The following is a 22,602-nucleotide window of genomic DNA, read 5'->3' on the forward strand; positions in this document are numbered from 1 at the left end:
GGATCCGACCTTTAAATTAAAAAGCGACATCTGATTTCTGAAATTTTAATAATTTAAGTGAATGGTTGTTTAATATTCAGTGTAGCTCTTAAATGCAATTCAGCTTAATGAGCTCCTTTGCTCATAATTTAACTATTTGCAATGCTCACGATGGCCGTCTGATGAGGGCATGAACTCAAAAAGTCGAGCACCCAATTGCACTCGTTTGAGCCACTTGATGCCAATGGCAACCAACTGTCGTCGAGTCTCACTTGTGCATGGCGTTTGAGCGATGTTTACCTTTCTGAAAACCCATCTAAATTATGCTAGATCACCACTCGAACTGCAAATTGCACTTCGACTGCAATTGGTTGAGCAGGAACAGAAAGATACAAAATACCAAAGCAAGAAGTGCGCTCGAGTCAGGCAGGGAAATCGGCACTCACCTAAGCACTTGTGCATCAAAACTAAAAGTCAATGGAAAATTCTTTCAGCCAGTGCACCAGTGTGTGTGTGTGTGTGTGTGTGTGGGAGTGTGGGGGGTGTTTATAAGGGGAGGGAAAATGGAAAGGAACTAGGCCAGTGTCCTGGGCAAAACAAGAAGCAGCCAACCTTTGAGTCCTTTCAGCGATTGTCTGGCTTAGTGAGTGAACTTTCTCTACTTTCTGCTTTTGTTGGCCGCAGGTGAACGGCACGTGTGCCACCCCCTTTTTGTTGTCGATATTGTCAATTTATTTAAGTGCATGTTACGCAATGCAAACTGCAATCCCCGCTCATGAAATTGGCAGTTCCCAGCCCCAGTGGCTTAAACGTATCTGTGTATTTGTGTATTTGTGCAGCATTGAAATTTTCATGCCATGCAGGACGTTTTTCCCATTAAGAGTCATTTCGTTTTCGCTTACATTTTTCGCTTCCTTTTGCAAGAAGCATATACAAAAATCGAAAAGGAAAAGAACAATAATAAAAACAGAACGAGTGCCCAACATCGTTTTGTTGATTTTATTGTTTTATTGTTGTTTTAAGGGGAACACTCTGGCTGAACCACTGGCTGAAGTTCAAATTTACTTAACGCTCTGACTGGCTTCGCTTTGTTTTCATTTCCCTTTATTTGTCTGCATTTTATTTAATGAATTTGCATTGTTCCCGCCCGAAACACAAATACAACTGTTTTTCTAACTTCCATTTCAATCCAAACAAGGCGGAGATTATTTTATGCTCTGTTTTCGGTTCCCGAGTCTTTTGTGAGCTTTTCTTTTCTTAAGCTGGTGCTAAGACGAGTTTTAATGGCATTTAAGTGCTTTTGTATAAAATTCATTAGGTGAAAATGAAATACGAAGTACATCGGAAAAAAGATGACAGCTTTGGCTTCAGCTTATGCAAATAAAATAATGGGTTAGTAGAGCAGATAAATAGGTTTTCTCCAAGTGGCATACTTATTTTTAAACACAGTAATTATTGATATTTGCGGCCATGTGCCACATGAAAAGTTAGTACAAGAAGAGGCAGTACCAACAGTAAATTGCCTTAATTTGTCAGTAAAAATAATGGGTGTTGTGGGTGGCAGGACTTGTGGAATGGGATGGCCTGTTTTCAGGACCAGGATGGGGACAATACACGCAATGTAATCAGCTCCCAGTTCGCGGCTCGCAGCTCGCAGCTCGCAGCTCGGTTAATTGGCCACTCGCACGCACAGGTCACAGGTCACAGGATCGGCCGGCCAGGGGCCAAAAGCAGGGAGGCCTTTTTCGGTATTCAATTACCACATTGCCACAGGAGGAGCAGGGGGGCAGCGGCGAAGTTGGCCAGCCGCTTGGGGCCACAACTGCCAACTGCTGCTAATAGTCGCCTTTGAACCGGACCAAGTTAATTTCCAATGAAATTCGGGGCTCGGGTTAAATGGCCAGAAATCGAAAACAGAACTAATGCCACGTGCGAAGAGACAATAGCCCTATATTGCCTTAAATACAATGCTGAATGTTTAAAATGCCCCAGCGCGTTGCGCCGAGTAATATTGCCAGTTAATATAGCTATTTATATGGCAAACTAATTAAATAGCGGAATTATTCTGCTTTCTCATGCCAAACAGCAGAATTCAATTACTGTCCGGTCACGTACTTGCACTGCTCAAAAAAATGTCCAAGGTCTTTCAAGCAGGAAGCTGTGTAGATAGCAAAATTATCAATCAAGGAGATCTTTCAAACTCCTAGAAAAAAAAATACTTCAAATGCTTGATTTGTTTATTCATTTAAAAAATATAAAAAATGTATTACAATAATTCAGGATAATATTGACGAGTTATTAGGGCACATTAGGTCATACGAACACCATTTAACGCTCAGTGTGGCGATTTTTTTGTTTTCGCAAACGCAATCTAATCCCGCTATTAAGCTTTATGGCGTGTGCTTTCTCCTTCCGCTTTCCCCACAGAAATCGCCGAGGAGTCTCTCCAACTCTTCAGCATCTTCAATTCCGGAGTGCCGGAGGCATCTGATGGACCTCGACGAGGGCGAGCTGTTCATGGAACTGATTCGCGACGTGGCCAATGAGCTGGACATCGATGTCCTGTGCCACAAGATTCTGGTCAATGTCGGACTGCTCACCCACGCGGATCGCGGCTCACTGTTTCTGGCCAAGGGCACGCCCACCAACAAGTATCTGGTGGCCAAGCTATTCGATGTCACTCAAAAGACAGGTGAGTCGGCAATACCGGTGTGAAATGACCTTTGACCATTCCCTATGTACAGTAGGTGTTGCACAGGTAAGGGTATATGTTTGTGAGCGGGTAATCCCGCTTTAATTAAGGTGGACAATGCAGAAAAGTGAACTGCATCTACACAATGGCGGGAAAGCAAAAATGAAAATGAAAAATGGGCTACATAAGCCGAGTCAAGTGAGGTTTCCACAAATGCAGTGGGCATAAATTGAAGGACTCTGTCAAGAGGCAGATAAGTTGGGGAGAATGGGGTCAAAACACATGAATAAGCTCCGAATAGAAAGCGGCAATCAGGATGGAAATTTTTGCATTTAAATGGTTTTCTTTTGTGGTTTTGTGACATTACTTCCGCGGGAAGTTGGGAATCAGTCGGAATTCCCTAATTGTTTCATTCTAAGGTTCTCAGCAACAAGACTTCATTTCAATAGAATTTATGTGATAAAATGTCACCCTCAAAGCAGCTTATAAAAGGTTTATGGCACTCAGAAAGGGGCCAACGCTTTGGACGTATACAAATTGAGACTCATTAGCGGCCGGGGGTGGCCAAAAGAGCTGGCTAACGCATTAGCGAAATTAAGCTCGAATGGAAGGAAGAGGTCATTAGAACTTTTGGAGTCCCCATAAAACTGAAAAGGTCGCCTTCAAATGTGATATGTCATGTATTTCTCAGAACGTGATGCCACAGGTTCCGCCCACAAAAGCAAAACAGCCCCACGTATTCATACAGAAGTGCGTTACATTCGTAATGAATCTTTTGGTGCAGATCCGTGAGTAAAAGCCACCGCTTCCGCTACATAATTCAGAGGGGAAAATGCGAGAAAGATTAGAGCTGGGAAATGGGCGCTGCTGGTCTCAGATACAGATGTATCTAATGCTTCGGATGCGATACGGATACATGTGAGCCGCTGTGTGGGCCTCTGAGATTATGATTGAGGCGGGACCGGCGAGCTCATGCAAATTCACATTTGACTTCTTGCCCTCGGATTCGTGGGGCCTTGCCATTATTTATTTATATATTATTCCCTCTTTTTCGGTGCCTCTGCCCAGGCCGTGTCCTTATATCTTTTGCATGGCAGAGTGAATATTTTGCCTATAAATTTAATACGTATTCAGATGCACGACGGGCCTTATCTGGGTCCTAATACGCTTTGGAACGGTTGAACTAATTTTAAGGCGGCATTCAGCGTGCTTAAATTTGAATTGTAGCCGAATTAAAAATGTATAAAATGTTTTTCGACAAAGAGACACCACTTTAAGCCCACTTTTAAGACTGCGTAGTATGGCGGATATATGTAATGTGTGCCACAACTGATACCTCTTCAAATATAACTGATGCAAAGATGTAAAAATTCGGAGTAAGGACATTTTAATTCCCTGCCTGGCACATCGTTTTTCCCGTTTCTCCCTTGATTGACTCGACTTTGAATCTCGTTTGATTGCAGCACTCAAGGACGCAGTGACTCGGGCCAGTGCCGAGGAGATAATCATTCCCTTTGGCATAGGCATCGCGGGAATGGTGGCGCAGACAAAGCAGATGATTAACATCAAGGAGGCCTACAAGGATGCGCGCTTCAACTGCGAAATCGATCTGAAGACCGGCTACAAGACGAACGCCATCCTCTGCATGCCCATTTGCAATTACGAGGGCGACATCATAGGCGTGGCGCAAATTATTAACAAAACGAATGGTGGATGTTTCAAGGGTTTGTCCTCCTCCAAAATGTATTAACTTGTGCTCCTTGCAGGCTGCATGGAGTTTGACGAGCACGACGTGGAAATCTTTCGGCGCTATCTGACCTTTTGTGGAATTGGCATACAAAATGCCCAGCTCTTCGAGATGTCCGTCCAGGAATACCGGCGTAATCAAATCCTCCTCAATCTGGCGCGCAGTATCTTCGAGGAGCAGAATAATCTGGAGTGCTTGGTCACCAAAATTATGACAGAGGCCCGCGAACTTCTCAAATGCGAAAGGTGCTCGGTGTTTCTAGTGGACCTCGACTGTTGCGAGGCGGTAAGTCACTTCAGACTAAGAACCATATTAGGCACTTAATGGGTAAATTATTAGGTTATCTACCGAAGGTGTAATCGTTTTCATTGAAAATAAGACCTATCTCTTACTGTCACACCGGAAAGGCATATCCAAATCTGAATGTTCCACTTATTATTATTTATTTTATATTGTGAAAACGTATTTAAGAAATTCTTGAATTTCAATGATATTTGATTTAGTTTTTGCCCAACAGGCATAGAAACTTAAGTGCGCCGTTGAATTTTTAGTCGGGGATATTCAGCGAGTTTCATGGTCATGTTGTCCACATACACCAGATCCTTGTAGAGAAACCTAGTGCTTACCCTGTAGTTCCTGAGTATTCTGCATAGAGCGAACTTCGAAGACATCATTGCATATTTTGACCCTGGGAAATAATTAGAGTTGATTGAATATATATGGCACATGGCGGTGACCAACCCACCTATGCAATTTCTCTTTCCTCTCGCGAATGGAATGTATGCATATGGGTGCCTTAGCTCCATGTTCTCCGCCAAGAAGTTATCGGGATTGAATTTGTCTGCTTCTGGACCCCAGACCTCGGGATTTCTGTGGGTGTGAAACATGTCGATGCCGATGACGACTCCTTTGGGAATGAGTACTCCATTCGAGAGACGAACATCGTTCTTTGTTTCCCTCGCTGTTATGGGAATGGCAGGAATTAAACGTAGGGTTTCTTTTATCACGCGCTCCAAATAATCCAGCTTCTGCATATCCGGGTATGTTATGTCAAAGTGTCCGGCCTCTGGGAAGGCAGCACTGAGCTCCTCAAAGACCGCATCCTGGTGCTCGGGATGATTGGCCAGGAGAAAGAGAGTGTGGTACACTGTAAGAGCTGATGTATCATAACCGGCGGCAATCATAATACAGCATTCGCTCTTCACATCCATATAGGATATATCGCCCTTGCGGTACAGTTCCATTGCCCGATTTATCACAATATTCATTTCCGGATCTGAATCTCTCTCTGGCGACAGGTCGACCTTTTTACTAACCACCTGGGCAAAAAGGATTAAGATACAAATATTTAAGGAGCTCCTTTACTTACGTTGTCCAGCATTTTTTGAATTCTAGAAAAGTTATCAGCTCGTAGCTTATCATAGCTGCATAGTTTCGAAACTATGTTGTTTTGAACCAAGGGCATCAATATATTTAGAGTGGAATGAGATATGAGCCTATCAACGCCAAAATAAATGTAATTGTCGTTGAAATTGGTAAACGTTTCTCTTACGATTCGAAGCATTCCACGAGGCTGCCATTTTTGAAGTGCTCGTCATGCTTAACTTCAGAACCCATTGTGGTTTCTAAGAAAGGAATCCATAATCACAACAGTTTATCAAACAGTACCTTGAGTAGATGGCTTACGAGCGGCTATTCTGAACGACCATCTGAGCATGTCTGGAACCACATCAGTTTCGTCCTGGTGGACACAAGTGTCCAGAACATTCATTAGCATTTTCGTCTCGGCATCGAAAATGTGAAAGAAGCTGAGCAGGAGATCCTGTTTGAACGAAGGATTAAAGTGCTTGCGGCGATCAATCCAATCGGGATCTGTTAAGTGCCTGAATTAAAATATGATTATCTTGCCAAAATGCAGTAATTGGAGTACCTTGTTTTCCCAGCAATCCATTTCCCATGCAGGAAGTTATAGCATTCACTATATGCTGGCTCTTGTTGTGGCAATCAGGAGACGAGAAGACATCCTCGACAATCTTCGGATCTCGTGTCACTATAAAAGGCACCGGCCCCATCCACGTTAAAATGGTCGAGCCATACTTATTCAAATACTTTGTTCGAAAGCTTAGTTTACCTATTTTTGGTAGGTTCAAATAATTCCATATGGCTAATTAATTTCTTAGTCGCTTGTGTTCTATAATAAAATTTACGTTTATAGGTGATGATATTTTCCAAGGAACTGCCAAGAATGGGTAGCCCTATGGGTCCGGGTATCCTTAGCATGAGCAAATATAGCCTTCGGCGGCTCCATAAGAAATATATCCAAAATAGAGCTCCGGCCACCAGTAACAAATTGATGGTTAACATACTAACACTGTCACTTTAGAAACTTATGTTCGCAATAGAATACATTTTTTTACTGATTCGAATCGGAATATGGTTGGGGTTTATATAGAAGTGGGGCGATAGTATCAGAACGTGTATACGCAATTATTCAAATAAATTGTAGTCATTATCTAGATTAAAGGCATTAATCCATTCGTATTTATTTCTAAGATTTCTTAGATTTAATTCTTACATAATTACGGCGTAGTTAGGAATGGGGTAAATTTGAAAGTAATAAAAACCACTTAATAACTGCGCACATATTATACAAAATGAGTAACCTTTCTGGAGGTAAAATATAGAATTTACCCCCCTCTGTGCTACGCCATTGTCTGCGCACTACGTCCCTGGTCTAAATCGATATTGATATTTAAATTAAGTGACACACTTGCTCGGACAACACAAGTGTGTCCCAGCAAAATTGTTAGTGATTGCCGAGTTCTTCCCAAATATTATGCATAAATAATAAAGCTAAATCCTGTGGACACCACCCTATGTCCTTCAGTTTAATTAACATATTTTAAACGACACCGCGTGACCATTGTGTTTGTGTGTTCGTCAACCCAAAGGAACTGAAACTGTTCAATTTATGAGGTTTTATTTTATGTTTTTGGGTATAAGTGTGGCGTCTCCACGTGGCTGGAATTCAACAATAACCAAGTGTCAGGCATCGCGTGAAATTCTGACAGCTCGGTGGTGAAAAGTCCTTGGGGGTTTGTAAAATAATGTCCAAGTCTGGGCAATTTCCATTTGAACCCAACTTCCGCTGATTGCCTGCCTTTAATTAAATTGACTTGTTTTCGAATTAATGTAATTATTATGATCGAAAGCGTAACTAATCTAAGAACAGGTTTTCATAAAGGTGCGGATGTATACAAAACTATGTAAATGAATATAATGATGTATCAACAATTAGCTAGGTTAGCCTGTTATACGTAGCAATTATCACACAATAAAGCAAGTATTTAGAAAGCAGTTACGAGTAACTAAAACCGACCTGACTGAACATATTCATTCGAAATTTATCAAGCCCCTCAATGGAAATTCCTTGGGGCGACATCATTGACGTCATGAAATGAATTCATTTAACTTAAACTGCATTCTTCCATTGTTTTCGAGCAAGTAATTATTCATTCGAATCTTGCTTTTGGGTAAATTTATCGAGATACAATTACTTCGAAGGAAGAACACGTGTTCAATTGTTTTACATATTCCGGCTGGGCCAACAGGGCGCATGAATAATGCCGAAGGATATTCCTTCAGGAATAATGCATTAAAATTATAAATGAAATTGCCCCTGAGAGGAGTGAAACAGATGGCCAGCTCCCTGGCACATTCCATTCATACATCAGAGATATTTTGATTGGCCAATTTGATGAATGCATGTCATTAAACTACTGCTGCATTAATTTGTAGCCAGTGGTGCAAAAATGAAGGCCTTGCATTTGTAATGGAACGGCCTTTGTTTGAACCAAATGAAAGCTTTTAATTTCACACGGCAACTGCTATTAATTCGATATGTGCCTGATAGTTCGAACTGCCAAATTTAATAATGTTGACTTCGATGATTGTTTAATTCGGGAAATTGCGAGGCCAAATTAGCCATTATCCGCTGCCAGCTGATAACGCAAATGCATGTAAGTGTAATGGACAATTTATTAGCCCATAAAGCTGAACTGGCCCACATGGGGCACGACCGGTCGAGTTGCGCCGGACGGACTCTGAAAACTTGGCTGACATGCCCGTCATGTGCAACATGTCAGCTTAATTATGCTCGGGCGGGCGGCGGAGGGTGGGGAAGTTTGGGCGCATGGTCGACTGTGTGCGACCTCTGATGCACTGAAAGAATTATTATGAAATCATAAAGTTATAGTATAGAACGTACTTATGCACAATGGCAACTAAGCCAAAATTACACCTCTATAATAACTTTATTACAATAATACAAGTGACAAAACCTCTTCATTTAGGAAAATCCAATTTAATGCGGAATGTTAGCATTTATCCAGAAAGCTGACTTAGTTTTTTTTAATTTTTCAATTCAAACCTTTGAAAACTACACTTTTTTCTACGTTTCGGGTGGAAGCGCGCGCGATGCAATGGGGCAATGCAATTTATCAACAAGTTGGCGGCTTGGGGGAAAACCGTTACGAGCTCCATTAGTGGCAGCCACTTAATGTGCCCTCTGCCCTTCCTCTCGCCCCTCTCGCCACAGAGCCATTTGGAGAAGATAATTGAGAAGCCCAATCAGCCAGCCACCCGCGCCATCAAGTCCGCAGATAGCTTCGAGGAGAAGGTGAGTCCACCTGACGCTTGACTCGTATCCAAATCATTGATTCAACTGATCGGACAGAAAATGCGCAATCGCTTCACGGTGCTCTTCGAACTCGGTGGAGAGTATCAGGCTGCCAATGTTTCGAGGCCATCTGTCAGCGAGCTGAGCTCCTCGACGCTGGCGCAGATTGCCCAGTTTGTGGCCACCACCGGGCAAACGGTCAACATCTGCGATGTCATCGAGTGGGTCAGGGATCACAATCAGATTCGGGCCGAGGACGAAATAGATAGCACTCAGGCCATCCTCTGCATGCCCATTATGAATGCGCAGAAGAAGGTCATTGGCGTGGCCCAACTTATCAACAAGGTGATTACTGGTGATGCACTGCCTTAATTTGCTTGCTAAATTCATGAGTTATACCTATTACCATTATCACTACAAGGCCAACGGAGTTCCCTTCACCGACTCAGACGCCTCAATTTTCGAGGCATTTGCCATCTTCTGCGGCTTGGGCATTCACAACACCCAGATGTACGAGAACGCCTGCAAGTTGATGGCCAAGCAGAAGGTGGCCCTCGAGTGCCTCAGTTACCACGCCACCGCCAGCCAGGATCAGACGGAGAAGCTCACCCAGGACGTGATTGCCGAGGCGGAGTCCTACAACCTGTACAGCTTCACCTTCACGGGTAAGTGACTATAGCGTATTCCCTGCTATATTCTAAATATGCTATTACTATTCCAGACTTTGAGCTGGTCGACGATGACACCTGTCGCGCAGTGCTACGCATGTTTATGCAGTGCAATTTGGTCTCGCAATTTCAGATACCCTATGATGTAAGTCCGGTTCTTTAAATGAACACGTTAACAATTTACCTGTTCTTTCTATAAAATTATATTTGCAGGTCCTTTGCCGTTGGGTCCTAAGCGTTCGGAAGAATTATCGCCCTGTAAAATACCACAATTGGAGGCATGCTCTCAACGTGGCCCAAACGATGTTCGCCATGCTTAAAACCGGAAAGATGGAGCGCTTTATGACAGATTTGGAGATTCTGGGTCTGTTGGTGGCCTGTTTGTGCCACGACTTGGATCATCGCGGCACCAACAACGCATTCCAGACCAAAACGGAGTCCCCGCTGGCCATTTTGTACACTACTAGCACGATGGAGCACCATCACTTCGACCAGTGCGTAATGATTCTCAACTCGGAGGGAAATAATATTTTTCAGGTAAGTGCATAGCTCCTTAATGAGCAAAAAATATTTTGTGCTGGTTACAGAGTCACGAAGTATATAAGCCAATTATGATTTATTTATAAAATTTAAACCATCTATTCTCAAAAATAAAACTGTGGCTCTAACCACGGATAACGCGTACCCTGCGATTCTTGGACTTCTTGTTGAGTTTTCGGCTGGCGGCCTTCTTGGAGCGTTTGGCGGCATTTAGGCGGGCCTTGCGAGACTTGGCGCGGGAACCTTTGGATCTGGCCGAGGAACTGCTAGAGGATCCCACCCTGATTTTCCTTTTGATCGCGTACTTCAGATTGCTGAGACGCACGACTTTCTTCTTTGAGCCGGAACTAAATGAAGAGGACGTAGGGGTGGATTCTGTGGTGGTGCTGTCCGTGGTGGTGCTGTCCGTGGTGCTGCTGTCCGTGGTGGTGCTAGTACTAGTGCTCGACTCCGTACTTGAGGAGGAGCCAGCAGCTCTAACTTGAGCCACATACAAAACCATCGAAAGGACGAAGAGAACAAGGGACAACTTCATGTTGTAGGCCTCGATTGAGAACTGATATGCCTTCTGCTGGGAAAATATCGCTTTTATACTAAAAGCAAGATTGTCTGACGACCGCCAAGAAACCAACAATGTTTGCTTAACAAATTATCTGCGAATAACTCCACCTTGACTTCAATAGGGGGTGAATTTATGTTTAAGCTCATGTGTAGTACTACCGTGACGTCATAGGCACAGGTGTTTTTGTGATACCACTTAGGAATGGAGCTTGTTAGGTTTTAAATAACTATTAGCAGCGGAATTGACTAAGGCGAATTTAAATGTTTGCTTCTTTCCTAGGCCTTGTCACCTGAGGACTATCGTTCGGTCATGAAGACCGTGGAAAGCGCCATTCTGTCCACCGATCTGGCCATGTATTTCAAGAAAAGGAACGCTTTCCTGGAGTTGGTGGAAAATGGGGAATTCGATTGGCAGGGCGAGGAGAAGAAAGATTGTGAGTCCAAATACTTGCTAATACTTCCAAATACTGAGCAATTTTTTAGCCTTTTTTTGAAGTTTGTCCAAGCTTAATGATTTATTCTCATAGCTCTTATGACAAATACGTAATTTCAATTGATTTTAGTACTTTGCGGCATGATGATGACTGCCTGCGATGTGAGTGCCATTGCCAAGCCTTGGGAGGTCCAGCACAAGGTTGCCAAGTTGGTGGCCGATGAGTTCTTTGACCAAGGAGACCTCGAGAAGTTGCAGCTCAACACCCAACCAGTGGCCATGATGGACAGGTAACCTGCGAGTATGATCCTAAAAATGCGTACTTTAAAAGTCGAATCATTATTAGGGAGCGCAAGGACGAGCTGCCTAAAATGCAGGTGGGCTTTATCGACGTGATCTGCCTGCCCCTCTACAGAGTGCTGTGCGACACCTTTCCCTGGATCACTCCCCTCTATGAAGGAACCTTGGAGAACCGACGCAATTGGCAGGATCTGGCGGAAAAAGTGGAAATGGGCCTAACCTGGATCGATCACGATACCATTGACAAGCCCGTGGAGGAGTTTGCCGCCTGTGCGGATGAGGAGATCAAGGATATCGAGTTCACGGTGACCACGCTCAATTGCAATCAGCAATCCCAGCATGGCAGCGAGGATAGCCACACGCCGGAGCACCAGCGAAGTGGCTCCAGATTGAGCATGAAGAAGACCGGAGCCCTGGGCAAGGCAGTTCGATCGAAGCTATCGAAGACTCTGTACAACAGCATGGATGGCTCAAAGCCGAAGACCTCGCTGAAGCTCCTAGAATCACATGTCAGCGAGGACATGGACGACAAGAGTCCCACGAGTCCCTCGCAGCCGCAGGCATCCGGGAGCATGGGCCGCATGTCCGCCTCGTCCTCCACTTCATCCGCCGGCGGGCAGATGGTGGACAAGTCCAAAAAGCGATCCAAGCTGTGTGCGTTGTTATGACGAAAGCCGTCCAATTAGAATATGGCGACTCCCTCCAGCACCACGGGCAGTGAAACTGACCACAAGTGCGGAGGGGGGATGACCGAGTTCTAATTGGATTTTGGAGTTTGCAAAACTCACAAAAAACATCTTGTTGTGCTCCACCTGTACCCATTGCAGGATTTGGTACTCGATTTCGTTTGGCTTGAATGTTTTTGTTGGTGAAACTACATCTTTCCATGAAATAACTATTGCTTTAAGTGTTAGTACAGTAAATTAAGGTCCCTGCTAAATATTGGTATAAATAGTTTCATCCTATCTTATGACTTTTATTATTTATTGGAAACCAAAATTATGTATCAAGCTTTAGAAACTTATAAAGTGGTTTTAATTGAAACATTCCTGAAACAGCCAGCATTTCAAACTCCTAAGTATAATTTCACCAACAAGAAACCCATCAAACCTAATCGAAATCGAAGACGAAGACGAAGGCAGGAGTATATGTACATGTTTGATATACGTTTTAACTATAACTACCCATATATGTACAAGCCGATGAGCATTAGGCAGAAGCAAATGCACTTGCAATATTAAGCATAAGTGAATGTCAAAATATGTGATCTATTTACGGTCCCGCAGGTGCGAAGCCCCCGGGTTGAACCTTTGTCGGATACTATCCTCTCTCCCTATCTATCTATCTATCCATTAATATATCTATCTGTCTGTCGCTGTTAGGTGGTCGAACACCGCGAAACTAAACTAACTAACTAAGTAGATCCAACCCAAACAACTAGCTAAGAGTGTACGTAGTCACCCTAACCGAAATCGTGCTAGTCAAACAAACGTATGAGATACTATTATGTGTACGAAACCCTAGTTAAGAACTTTGAGGCTACATACCAGGCATCGGGCATCAGGAAGTCGGATCGGGATCACTACTAGTCCTCGACTGTGATCGGCTTGAAATCTACTTTATAGCTAACTAATATACTGTATGCACTGAGGTGCAATATTATAGCAATATTATATGATATTTCCCACACATCCAACACGTTGTGAGCACAGCACAAATATTGAGTGATCGAACCGCTCTGAAAAAAAAAAGAACAGAAGGCAGAAATTGAAGATGAATGGATAATACTTTTCGTACTGTGTTTGATTGTATAAATATAAATATTAGCTTAAAAGATACACAGCAGTCAATTTTTGAACTCGAACTCAAGCAAAATACGAATACGATAGATATTTGATTCAAGATTCACTCGGTTAATATGAATAATCCGGTCCCACACTCTCCTAGTTGTTGCAATCAAGTTTACTTTAAATGTGTGTACGTGTACAAAGCAAACTACTTATATACTGTAGAGCATAAATATAAACTAAATATACATATACGGAACCTATATAAAATATTTACATTTGACGAATGTAACTGTAACTGAATTGCTTAGAATTAACGTGTTTAAGAGCATTTTGATTAATTTTTTATTGGTCTGCGTGTGCTAATCAAAATTGACTGTTAAAATGTCAACAAAAATAAAGTTTTACAACTATTTTTCTAGTTACTCTGCCGCTCGCCTAAAAATCAAAATCCAGACAACTTTACGAGCCGATTTATAACTATTTCTGAATTTAGTTGTGGCAATTGTATTAATTGTGTATATTTCCTGTACATTTTGTTGCTTGTTTTTGTTCCCTAACGATTGAAAAAATTATTCACGTTTGTTTACCTTACTATGTAAGACTTGCAATTAAATCAAAAATAAATCACACCATTGAGAATTACTCTAAACAAAAGTCTCTTTATTAAAACAGATAAAGTTATATTATTAAGAGGTAGGAAAAAACAAGCGAGGACGATATAGTCGAGTTCCCGACTATCAGATGCCCACTACTCAACAATTGGGAAACTGGGATTCGGATCGCTTCCTTTTACCTGATACATACTTTTCAACGAATCTAGATTTAATGCTTCTTCTAGTTCGACCATAAATTCAAATAAAGCGGGTGACTAAGTTCAGTGTTGACTAACATGTGTCGCAGCGCTTATCGTTACGTATCGTTATCGGGCCCAGCAATCAGCTGATTAAAGCCGAAACAAACACACGTGAATTTTAAAAAAGTAAATAAATAAAGTTTTTGAAGGAAACTAAAGCAGTTATGTCCTCTCCCAGTGATTCCTCTTCGGATTCTGAGCACGAGCCAAGCAATGACGACGAAACTCAGGTAAAGTACCACATCTATACCGAAATATGGTTTACATATGCAGGAACTTCGTTTTAGAATGCCATTCGTGAAGATCTCAAAGGAATGTCGTTTGAGGAGATAATGAAACTAAAAGAGGAGCTAGGCGCCAAGGTATACAAGGAGGCTGTGCTCGGTAGCAAGAGTTCCAGACCCCAAAGACCCAAGACCAAGACCGACCTCAAGCGCCTGAACAAAAACAGACCCCGTGAAATGACCACCAGGCGACAGGTTCCATTTTTGGGCGCAGAGCACAGAGTGGATCGCAAAAAAAATGTAGAACTTAGAGATCCAAGATTCGACGAGAAATCTGGAACATATAGTGCAGAAACCTTCAAGAAAAACTACCAATTTGTCTCCCAAATTCGAGCAAAGGAAGTTGGCCAGCTGAAGAAGCAACTTGACGAGGTTGAGGATGAAGCAGAGAAGCACAATATAAAGGATACCATGCAGCGACTTATCAATAAAAATGTGGAGGACAAGAAGTGGCACACCAAACAGAAGCAACTCAAAAAGGAGCGCTCTGTCATCCAGAAGAAACACGATCTTGGACAACAACCTCATTATCAGACAAAGAGTACGTTTCCGAAAGGCAGCGATTTCAAGTTCTAATTTTGTTTTATCCCGACAGAGGAGCGGCGAGCTAAGGAGCTAGTAGCCCAATTCGAGAAGCTGAAAAACACTGGGAAACTCAACAAGCACATGGAAAAGCGACGCAAGAAGAACGCCGCTAAGGACCGCAAACGCATTGGTATAGAATAAGACCTACGCTTTAAGTATAAATTTATTGTAAACAATTAAAAGCACAGTGCAAATAAGCAAACCTAGCCCGTGCGCAACATCTTGGCTTCCCGCTTCTCCTGCAACTCGCGCCGTTGCTGCTCCGTAATAATCTTGCGCTCCTCCAGGAACTCGCCATAGGCCGCCGGATCTATTTCCCTGACCACTTTGATCCCACAGGTCCGGGCAATGCTGATGAGCATCTCACACATTTGCTGAAAAACAAGGAATAATTTACATCGGTGTTAAGTATCAACATTTTTTGGATTACCTACCTGCATGGTAAGAAGTGCATTGGGCGGGTCCTGGATCTTAATGGCTGCGATCTCGTACAAATGCTTGAGGGTGATCATGCCGGCCACCTCCTTGCCCGGAGTCATGGTGCCCCTTTGTATGCCCGCCGCTTGCTTGAGGAAAAATGTGGCCGGCGGATGGTGGATGACCAAGTCGTAGCTGCGATCGCTGTTTACGGAAATCCTGCAAGGCAGTGGCACGCCCTCTTTCATTTCCGCGGTCTTGGCATTAAAGTCCTTGCAAAAGGCGGCAATATTAATGGCCCTCTGCGTGTGGTAGTATAAGCAATTACATGTTTGTCAATTTTAGGGCCGGCTAACTCACCTGTCCCAACATCGGTCCCAGTGGAGGACCTGCAGCAGCCATTCCCGCAGGTATATTCGTCTTCAGTTTGCTCGTGTGCGTCACGCGTTCCACCGTCTTCTTCAGGGATTTCAGCTTACCCGCTGCCTTCGACATTTTAATTGATTTATTTTAACTAAACAATTGATTCCAACTGTTATGCAAAGCGAAATGTGTTGGTGGAGGGAAGAAGAAGAAGCAGCAACAGCTGATGGCATTGCTGTCGCTTATTTTCTAGCTAGAGTCTCCTTATAGCTAAGTAGCTAAAAAAAACTTAGTACCTACCGTAAGCTAAGATCAATATTAAATCTATGATTAAGATTATGACTTAATAGGTTTGAAACATTGAATTGTCATTTGAAAAATAGCAGGCTTTTGAATAGTAATACTATGAAAGCAGATGAAATTCTAAAAGCCCTTTGAATTATAGCTAAATGTTCAATAGCCAAATTCCCGTGATAAGCAGACGATTAGCCACCCCTGATGCGAAGAAGAAGCATCGCGGCCAACAGCTGTTTGCATTGCCTATCGCCTATCGGTAGTCGAGGGAGTCGCAGCAGGCAGCTTTTGCGGCAGAGTGCCAAATTGAAATCAGCTGCCAGCTGAGAAGTGAGAAATTAAATAACAATAACAAAGTACGGGTAATCACAGAAATCCATGGCTTTGCGCGGTTCCCACCGCTTGCAAGTGATCTTGAAACGCTGCATTGCGTCTCCGCTGTTCCACAGCCACGCACCCAATCGGAGGAGCAGTCAACCAGCGATCAAAGGCGGCGAACCAAACAGCAATGGTAACAGTGGGCACGATCAGCAAAATGGTGAACGAAAAGGAAAAGGCTGGAGGCGATTGGTTAGTTTCTTTGTGCCCTTCTCCCTGGGCGCCGTGGTCAGTGCGGCGGTCATCAAGCGGGAGGACTTTACGCCCACGATCGCCGCTTCCAAGATGACAGGTCGTCGGCGGGACTTCAACTTTATAGCCGATGTGGTGGCAGGTTGTGCGGATTCGGTGGTGTACATTGAGATCAAGGACACCCGGCACTTTGACTACTTCAGTGGCCAACCGATCACCGCATCGAATGGCTCCGGCTTCATCATTGAGCAGAACGGTCTCATCCTTACCAACGCCCATGTGGTGATCAACAAACCCCACACAATGGTACAGGTGAGGCTGTCCGACGGCAGAACTTTTCCGGCCACCATCGAGGACGTGGATCAGACATCCGATCTGGCGACTTTGCGCATACAGGTAAGCGTGGAGTTGAATTTCTAAGCAGCGCAAGTTCTTTATATCCGATAATTGAAATCCTACAGGTGAACAATCTTTCGGTGATGCGGCTAGGCAAGAGCAGTACCCTGCGATCCGGCGAGTGGGTTGTGGCCTTGGGCAGTCCGCTGGCCCTAAGCAATACAGTGACCGCTGGAGTAATCAGTTCCACGCAGCGTGCATCCCAAGAACTTGGCCTTCGGAACAGGGACATCAACTACCTGCAAACGGACGCTGCGATTACGTTTGGCAACTCGGGCGGACCCCTGGTCAATCTGGATGGCGAGGCTATTGGAGTTAACTCGATGAAGGTGACGGCTGGCATTAGCTTCGCAATACCTATTGACTATGTAAAGGTGTTTCTGGAGCGGGCGGCCGAGAAACGAAAGAAGGGCTCGGCTTACAAGACCGGCTATCCGGTCAAGCGATACATGGGCATCACCATGCTGACGCTCACACCGGATATACTGTTCGAGCTCAAGTCACGAAGTCAAAACATGCCCAGCAACCTAACGCACGGCGTGCTCGTGTGGAAGGTTATCGTAGGGTCGCCGGCGCACAGGTGGGTCAACTCCCAAAGAGTTAGTATATCAATCTCACAACCTGCCTCCCTCTTACCTCCCTTTTAGTGGCGGACTACAACCCGGAGACATAGTGACCCACATAAACAAGAAGGAGATCAAGAACTCTTCGGATGTCTACGACGCCCTGGCCGATAATAGTAAAAACCTAGATATAGTGATCCTGCGAGGGGTGAAGCAGATGCACGTGACCATTACGCCAGAAGATCCCTAGTTAAGCCTTATTGCCGCACCTGTACCCTCAACCTACGACTATATCGTGTTCGCCTGATTTGCCAATTTATATATGTAAAAGAAACCTACCGATCCTGGGAAGAAATCGCTGACATACCCACCTCCCACACGCTCCTATTCCTAATCGAGTGCCTGCCTATATTTGTCTCTGGCTAACGAGTAGGGAAATTTGCATAGATCGCGGGCTCGTTATCAGTGGCCATTATTAACAGCGGCACGACCATAAGTTAATCTACGCATCGGACGGCACGAAAATGTATCTCCGACTGGGTCGATTGGGTCGTCTGTCCGTTTCCGAACATCATCGATTTCTCTTTCATGGAGCGATGTGCGTGTCCCCTACCATCTGCCCGTTCCTCCGTTCGTCCGCTCGTCCGTCCGTCCGATTGTCCTCTTCCAACAACGACAAAAATGTATTTACGCTAATTGAAATATCTTGCGTTGCGATCAATCGATGCCATATTTTTTATAGGCCAAACCTCGGCAGTGCAGAAAATGCAGCAGCAGCAGCGGCAGCAGCAGCAGAAAACGTCGAACACCGAAATGCAAATTTCAATAAATTTATGCAACTGTATTCCCAGCGCTTCACTTGGCCCCAGCTGCTCATACCCTCGACAGGGGTACGTTAAGTATATTTTACAATGAGGATATACTTATGCTGAGATTTATAGGCTCATACTATTATTAAATATTATTTTGTGAAACTAAACCTTTAAGCTATATAGCCCAGTTCAATGACATTGCTAATTCAGACAAAAATATTGTCTTGGTTTATGAATAATCCAAAATGAAATCCTCAATTTATCCATCTAAAGGTTAAAACCAACTATGTGTGCTTCAAATGACCGCCCTCAATTGAGTTTGTAACCGAAATAATCGTTGTAAATTTTTGAAAGGGTATTCACACCTCACATAGCCGAGTTAGGATTGGTGCGGCTTCGGCTTATTTGTGGGTGACAAGGCAGACGTTGCCAATGATGATGATGTTGTTGCCGCTGCCGCTGCCGCTGCTGTCGTTGCGTGAAAAGTGAAATTCTTGTGATTATTAATTTTGTTTTCGCTTTTGGCGATGCTACGCTTTTTTGGCTTTTGCATATAAATTCATATATTGAATCCGCCGGACTGTCCATTGTCGTTGGCATTGCCGTGGTTGTTTATGTGACAGCGGCCTTTATGACATTGTTGGCACTAAGTTACCTTTATTGCTTATAAGCCGCACGCATAAATGCAGCTTAAAGTTCATAAATTTGCCAATATTCACTCGGCAAGGGGTTAAGCAAACGGACCTCGCTTTTGCGATCGTGTAAACACTTTTTACTTTATTCGCTGGCGCCCCACGCTTTTGCACTTTCTTTCTGCCATCTCAGCCGCTTGGCGGGCATTCGTTTCCATTTCCATTTCGGTTTTTGGTTTTCAATCTCATTCCCAGTGCCGTCTGCACTCTGTGCGCCGACTAATTGAAATATTTAAAATGCATAAAAGTATCGCATTTAAGCTTTGCAATTAGTTTGTGGTGATCCCGCAGTTTGCCGTCGTCGTGGGTACGGATATGTAGATACACATATGTATCTTGTAGTCGCCAGTTGTTGTGGGGCGCTTAAATTACAAACCTGTGAGAAATTTAGTCGCTGTTTTGGTTGCTTTGTGCCGAGTTGATCCATACACTGGGAAAAGCTGGGAAAAACCACAATCGTTGTGTGCTGGAGAAAAGATAAAAGTTAATTAGGTGACAATCTATTCATGCTTTACAAAATGTGTTCGGCATTACTGCTTTTCTTAAACATACTTCTTTCAAATACACTTGAAAGAGGAAAAAGGAAAATGAATAAGATTTTACAATCTTTGTTAATTAGAGTTTCATGCATAATTTTGCCAAACTTATATTGTAAAGACTTCAGCTTGATTTTTTCTTAGCATGTGATTTTTCATGGAACTAGAGAAGAAGATGGTACCTTCAAAATATACTTTAGCAACTTAAATGTCAGTAGCTTTTCTCATCATAAAGAAAGGGCACCTAAAATCGTATGGAAAAGTATTCGCAACTCGCGAACTTTATTGTGAATTAAGATCACAAAGTTGTAGTTGCGGTGAGCAGCGTTTTGCGGCTGCGATCATGTTCACACGCTGCGGCAGTAAAGCTGAAAACCTAAAGCCGGTAATTGTCGTGCTTTGACTGGGCTTACACTGGGCTTTCATAAAAGGCGGCAATTAATATTGGGGGTCTATCAATCGAGTAGCACGTTTGACGAGGGTCATTTGGAAATTTAGCAACTCCAATTGAGTTATTAAACGTGCGCCTAATTGCAGCCACTGACACTTGGGGTCATAAGTGCGCGAATTGTCGCATTAACCCAGAAATGTCAGAGTAAGGATCTGCTCTTTTCCGGCTTGGTCTTTATTTCTCTTCGGAGGTGACCCCATCAGACACCTAAATCAACGACTTTCTCGTGCGCTGTTCCCATGAACTGCTCACATTTAAACATATTGGCAGGCGCATTGGAAAAGTGCATGAGGCAACAGCGCCAGGCGAACACCTACAACAACCCACAGCAGCTTTTGTAATAGCAACAACATTAAAGTTCATGACACACAACTGTAAAATGTTTCAGCCCGAAAAAACTTTTACCGCCGATAATAAATGGCTGCGACTTTGCGCCCCCAAAAGTTCAAGACATCATCGCGCCGTCGTCCCGCATGTGAAAAGTTCTCCTCAAGAGACGGACCACTGGACACATGGACCACTTGGACCACTTGGATCTTGCATCCATGGACAGGAAGTTGAGGCGGCTGGCACAGTTGAAAACGAAGCCAAGAGCAAGAGATCATCGGGCCCCATGACCGATGGCCAATGCCACGGGCCATAAATCACTTGAGTATGCCAAAAGTTACATAATAATTCTGCGCTAACTGCGATAACTGCGATAACTGATCGTCTCGTCTCGGCGGCATTTATCAAGAATTTGGGCTGGCAAATAAAGCCATCGTCATCCAAATTGAAATGGTTTTAATGTGCCATTTAATGCGGCCCGCCAAATGGTATTTCCTCTCGGGGGGCTCGATTGCATTAAATCAACAGATTCATACAAATGAAAAACACGAAAAATTATGATGATTACGCGGAAATGTGTGGCAACTGCGCTTTTTATTTTGTGGCCACTGGGCTGAAGTGCTTTATGAAATTGCACAAGTGTGTTGGCCATTTGCTGAATTATGGCGCCCAGGTTTTTCACCATTTTTTTCTCGGTTTTTTTTTTTTGTTATTTGGGTCGCCGCAGGGCGCTGGTGGTGCATTTTCATTAAACGCTTGGGAAACTGTCCAACTGGGAGTTGGGAGCCTCGGTGGACTCGGTTTAGTGGGTCAGTTTACACATCTGGCTTTTGGCTTGGCTTTGTAGTGTTGGTCAAATATTTGCGCCAGCGCACAGAGTCATCATCATTAATAATGATGGAAATTTCACCTGCTGGAAAAGCGTTTTTCGTTTTGCGTACTACTGCCGCCGCCACATGTTTATGTTTTCTTTATTTAGGCAAATCCATCAATTAATCTCGAGAGCGTGTGGCCCACTGTTGGCAATTGGGAATTGGGAATTGGGAATTGGAAACTGGATGCCATTTGGCTGCTCGGAAAACGCCGTCGAGCGTGACGAAAACAAGCTTCTAATCTGGCCCAGCCGAACTGGCAACTTTTCGATTCGATCTGTCCCCGAATTGATTGATTTGTCAGCGCTCGGCCACTGACAATCCCACAAATCCCAAGATTTATGTCCAGCTATAATGGCCATATGTCTGCTGACCGTTTTCAGACAAATTATGCATTGGCTGCGAAGCTCAATGTAATATTGAAATGATGTCATCGCGACGATCAGTCGATAAACCATTATCAATTTAAAATAAATAGCCCCATGAACGGCTGTGAGGTAAAATACGTAGTATCGTGTATTATGGGTATTATTTTTTCAAACCATTATCCTTCAAGACTTGGCTTTAATGCTGTTAATCAAATAACCATGATAATTATTTGTGGATTTCAGAATGATAGCGTTTAAAGTAACAAGACTCGGTTAAATCTCTGCAAATGAATTAAAACGCAATCCATCATCGTTACTTAACTTTTTCTTTCTGTGTGGCAAAGGCGGCCAGCGAGATTACAGAGTAGAAATCAGGCCACCTGAACCATTTAATTGTTGAGATTTTTCACAAAATTGAAACATCTTCCGGCATGGAGAGCCAAGACAAACGATGTGTGCACCGAAATTAGTTTTTCGCATGTTGGCTGGCCCGAGGCGTGAAAAGATTTTCGCATGCAAGGTGCGGCGGTTACAGCAACAGCTACAGCAACAACAACTAAAGCTTAAGCGGTTGAAGCAACAACAGCACCGGGAACAACAACAACAAACACAGCAGCTATACAACAACAACAGCCACTGGCAGCGCGGCAAGTGTTGCTCCAATTTATAAAATGTTTTTGCTACCAACACAGCGGCTGCTGGAAAGCACCAAAAACCTAAAAAAGAACTGATCGAAGGGGGTGTACCTCAACAATATATTTTAAAGTAAGTACACTTAATATTGCAAAGTTGTAAAAGTTGTTGGCAAGTAATGCTTACAATTTACATATA

General features: G+C 43.6%; 6 protein-coding genes across 6 annotated transcripts in view; 3 read left to right on the forward strand and 3 right to left on the reverse strand.

Moving 5' to 3' along the window:
• Positions 1-13,349, forward strand: part of LOC6552139 (cGMP-specific 3',5'-cyclic phosphodiesterase) — a 44,215-nt gene extending 30,866 nt beyond the window's left edge. Inside the window, exons 3-13 of the mRNA XM_001979896.3 lie at positions 2,407-2,671; positions 4,135-4,380; positions 4,438-4,703; positions 9,016-9,096; positions 9,154-9,441; positions 9,518-9,761; positions 9,818-9,909; positions 9,978-10,301; positions 11,146-11,299; positions 11,429-11,588; positions 11,645-13,349. Coding sequence (XP_001979932.3) covers positions 2,407-2,671; positions 4,135-4,380; positions 4,438-4,703; positions 9,016-9,096; positions 9,154-9,441; positions 9,518-9,761; positions 9,818-9,909; positions 9,978-10,301; positions 11,146-11,299; positions 11,429-11,588; positions 11,645-12,266 — 2,742 coding nt within the window. The 3' untranslated portion in view covers positions 12,267-13,349. The remainder of the gene's footprint in view (positions 1-2,406; positions 2,672-4,134; positions 4,381-4,437; positions 4,704-9,015; positions 9,097-9,153; positions 9,442-9,517; positions 9,762-9,817; positions 9,910-9,977; positions 10,302-11,145; positions 11,300-11,428; positions 11,589-11,644) is intronic.
• LOC6552141 (probable cytochrome P450 313a1) lies at positions 4,856-6,946 on the reverse strand. Its single transcript, XM_001979898.3, has 7 exons — positions 6,626-6,946; positions 6,349-6,549; positions 6,105-6,290; positions 5,971-6,043; positions 5,788-5,914; positions 5,164-5,737; positions 4,856-5,106 (listed from the first exon to the last, which is right to left on the reverse strand). The coding sequence occupies exons 1-7, from the start codon at positions 6,780-6,782 to the stop codon at positions 4,946-4,948; spliced, it is 1,479 nt and encodes a 492-aa protein (XP_001979934.1). The 5' UTR covers positions 6,783-6,946; the 3' UTR covers positions 4,856-4,945.
• LOC6552140 (cell wall integrity and stress response component 1) lies at positions 10,398-10,946 on the reverse strand. The gene has a single exon (XM_001979897.3). It carries the CDS (start codon positions 10,837-10,839, stop codon positions 10,429-10,431), a length of 411 nt encoding a protein of 136 aa, XP_001979933.1. The 5' UTR covers positions 10,840-10,946; the 3' UTR covers positions 10,398-10,428.
• Positions 13,350-14,299: 950 nt separating the features above from the next.
• Positions 14,300-15,312, forward strand: LOC6552138 (ribosomal RNA processing protein 36 homolog). Its single transcript, XM_001979895.3, has 3 exons — positions 14,300-14,471; positions 14,529-15,066; positions 15,121-15,312. The coding sequence occupies exons 1-3, from the start codon at positions 14,406-14,408 to the stop codon at positions 15,249-15,251; spliced, it is 735 nt and encodes a 244-aa protein (XP_001979931.1). The 5' UTR covers positions 14,300-14,405; the 3' UTR covers positions 15,252-15,312.
• LOC6552633 (39S ribosomal protein L11, mitochondrial) lies at positions 15,244-16,131 on the reverse strand. The gene is made up of 3 exons (XM_001979894.3): positions 15,888-16,131; positions 15,545-15,829; positions 15,244-15,484 (listed from the first exon to the last, which is right to left on the reverse strand). Exons 1-3 carry the CDS (start codon positions 16,020-16,022, stop codon positions 15,314-15,316), a joined length of 591 nt encoding a protein of 196 aa, XP_001979930.1. The 5' UTR covers positions 16,023-16,131; the 3' UTR covers positions 15,244-15,313.
• Positions 16,132-16,322: 191 nt separating this feature from the next.
• Positions 16,323-18,963, forward strand: LOC6552632 (serine protease HTRA2, mitochondrial). Its single transcript, XM_001979893.3, has 3 exons — positions 16,323-17,150; positions 17,216-17,730; positions 17,798-18,963. The coding sequence occupies exons 1-3, from the start codon at positions 16,563-16,565 to the stop codon at positions 17,961-17,963; spliced, it is 1,269 nt and encodes a 422-aa protein (XP_001979929.1). The 5' UTR covers positions 16,323-16,562; the 3' UTR covers positions 17,964-18,963.
• Positions 18,964-22,602: the final 3,639 nt, after the last annotated feature.

Source organism: Drosophila erecta, unplaced genomic scaffold, assembly GCF_003286155.1.
Source record: "Drosophila erecta strain 14021-0224.00,06,07 unplaced genomic scaffold, DereRS2 tig00000000-arrow-pilon, whole genome shotgun sequence".
NCBI lineage: Eukaryota > Metazoa > Arthropoda > Insecta > Diptera > Drosophilidae > Drosophila > Drosophila erecta.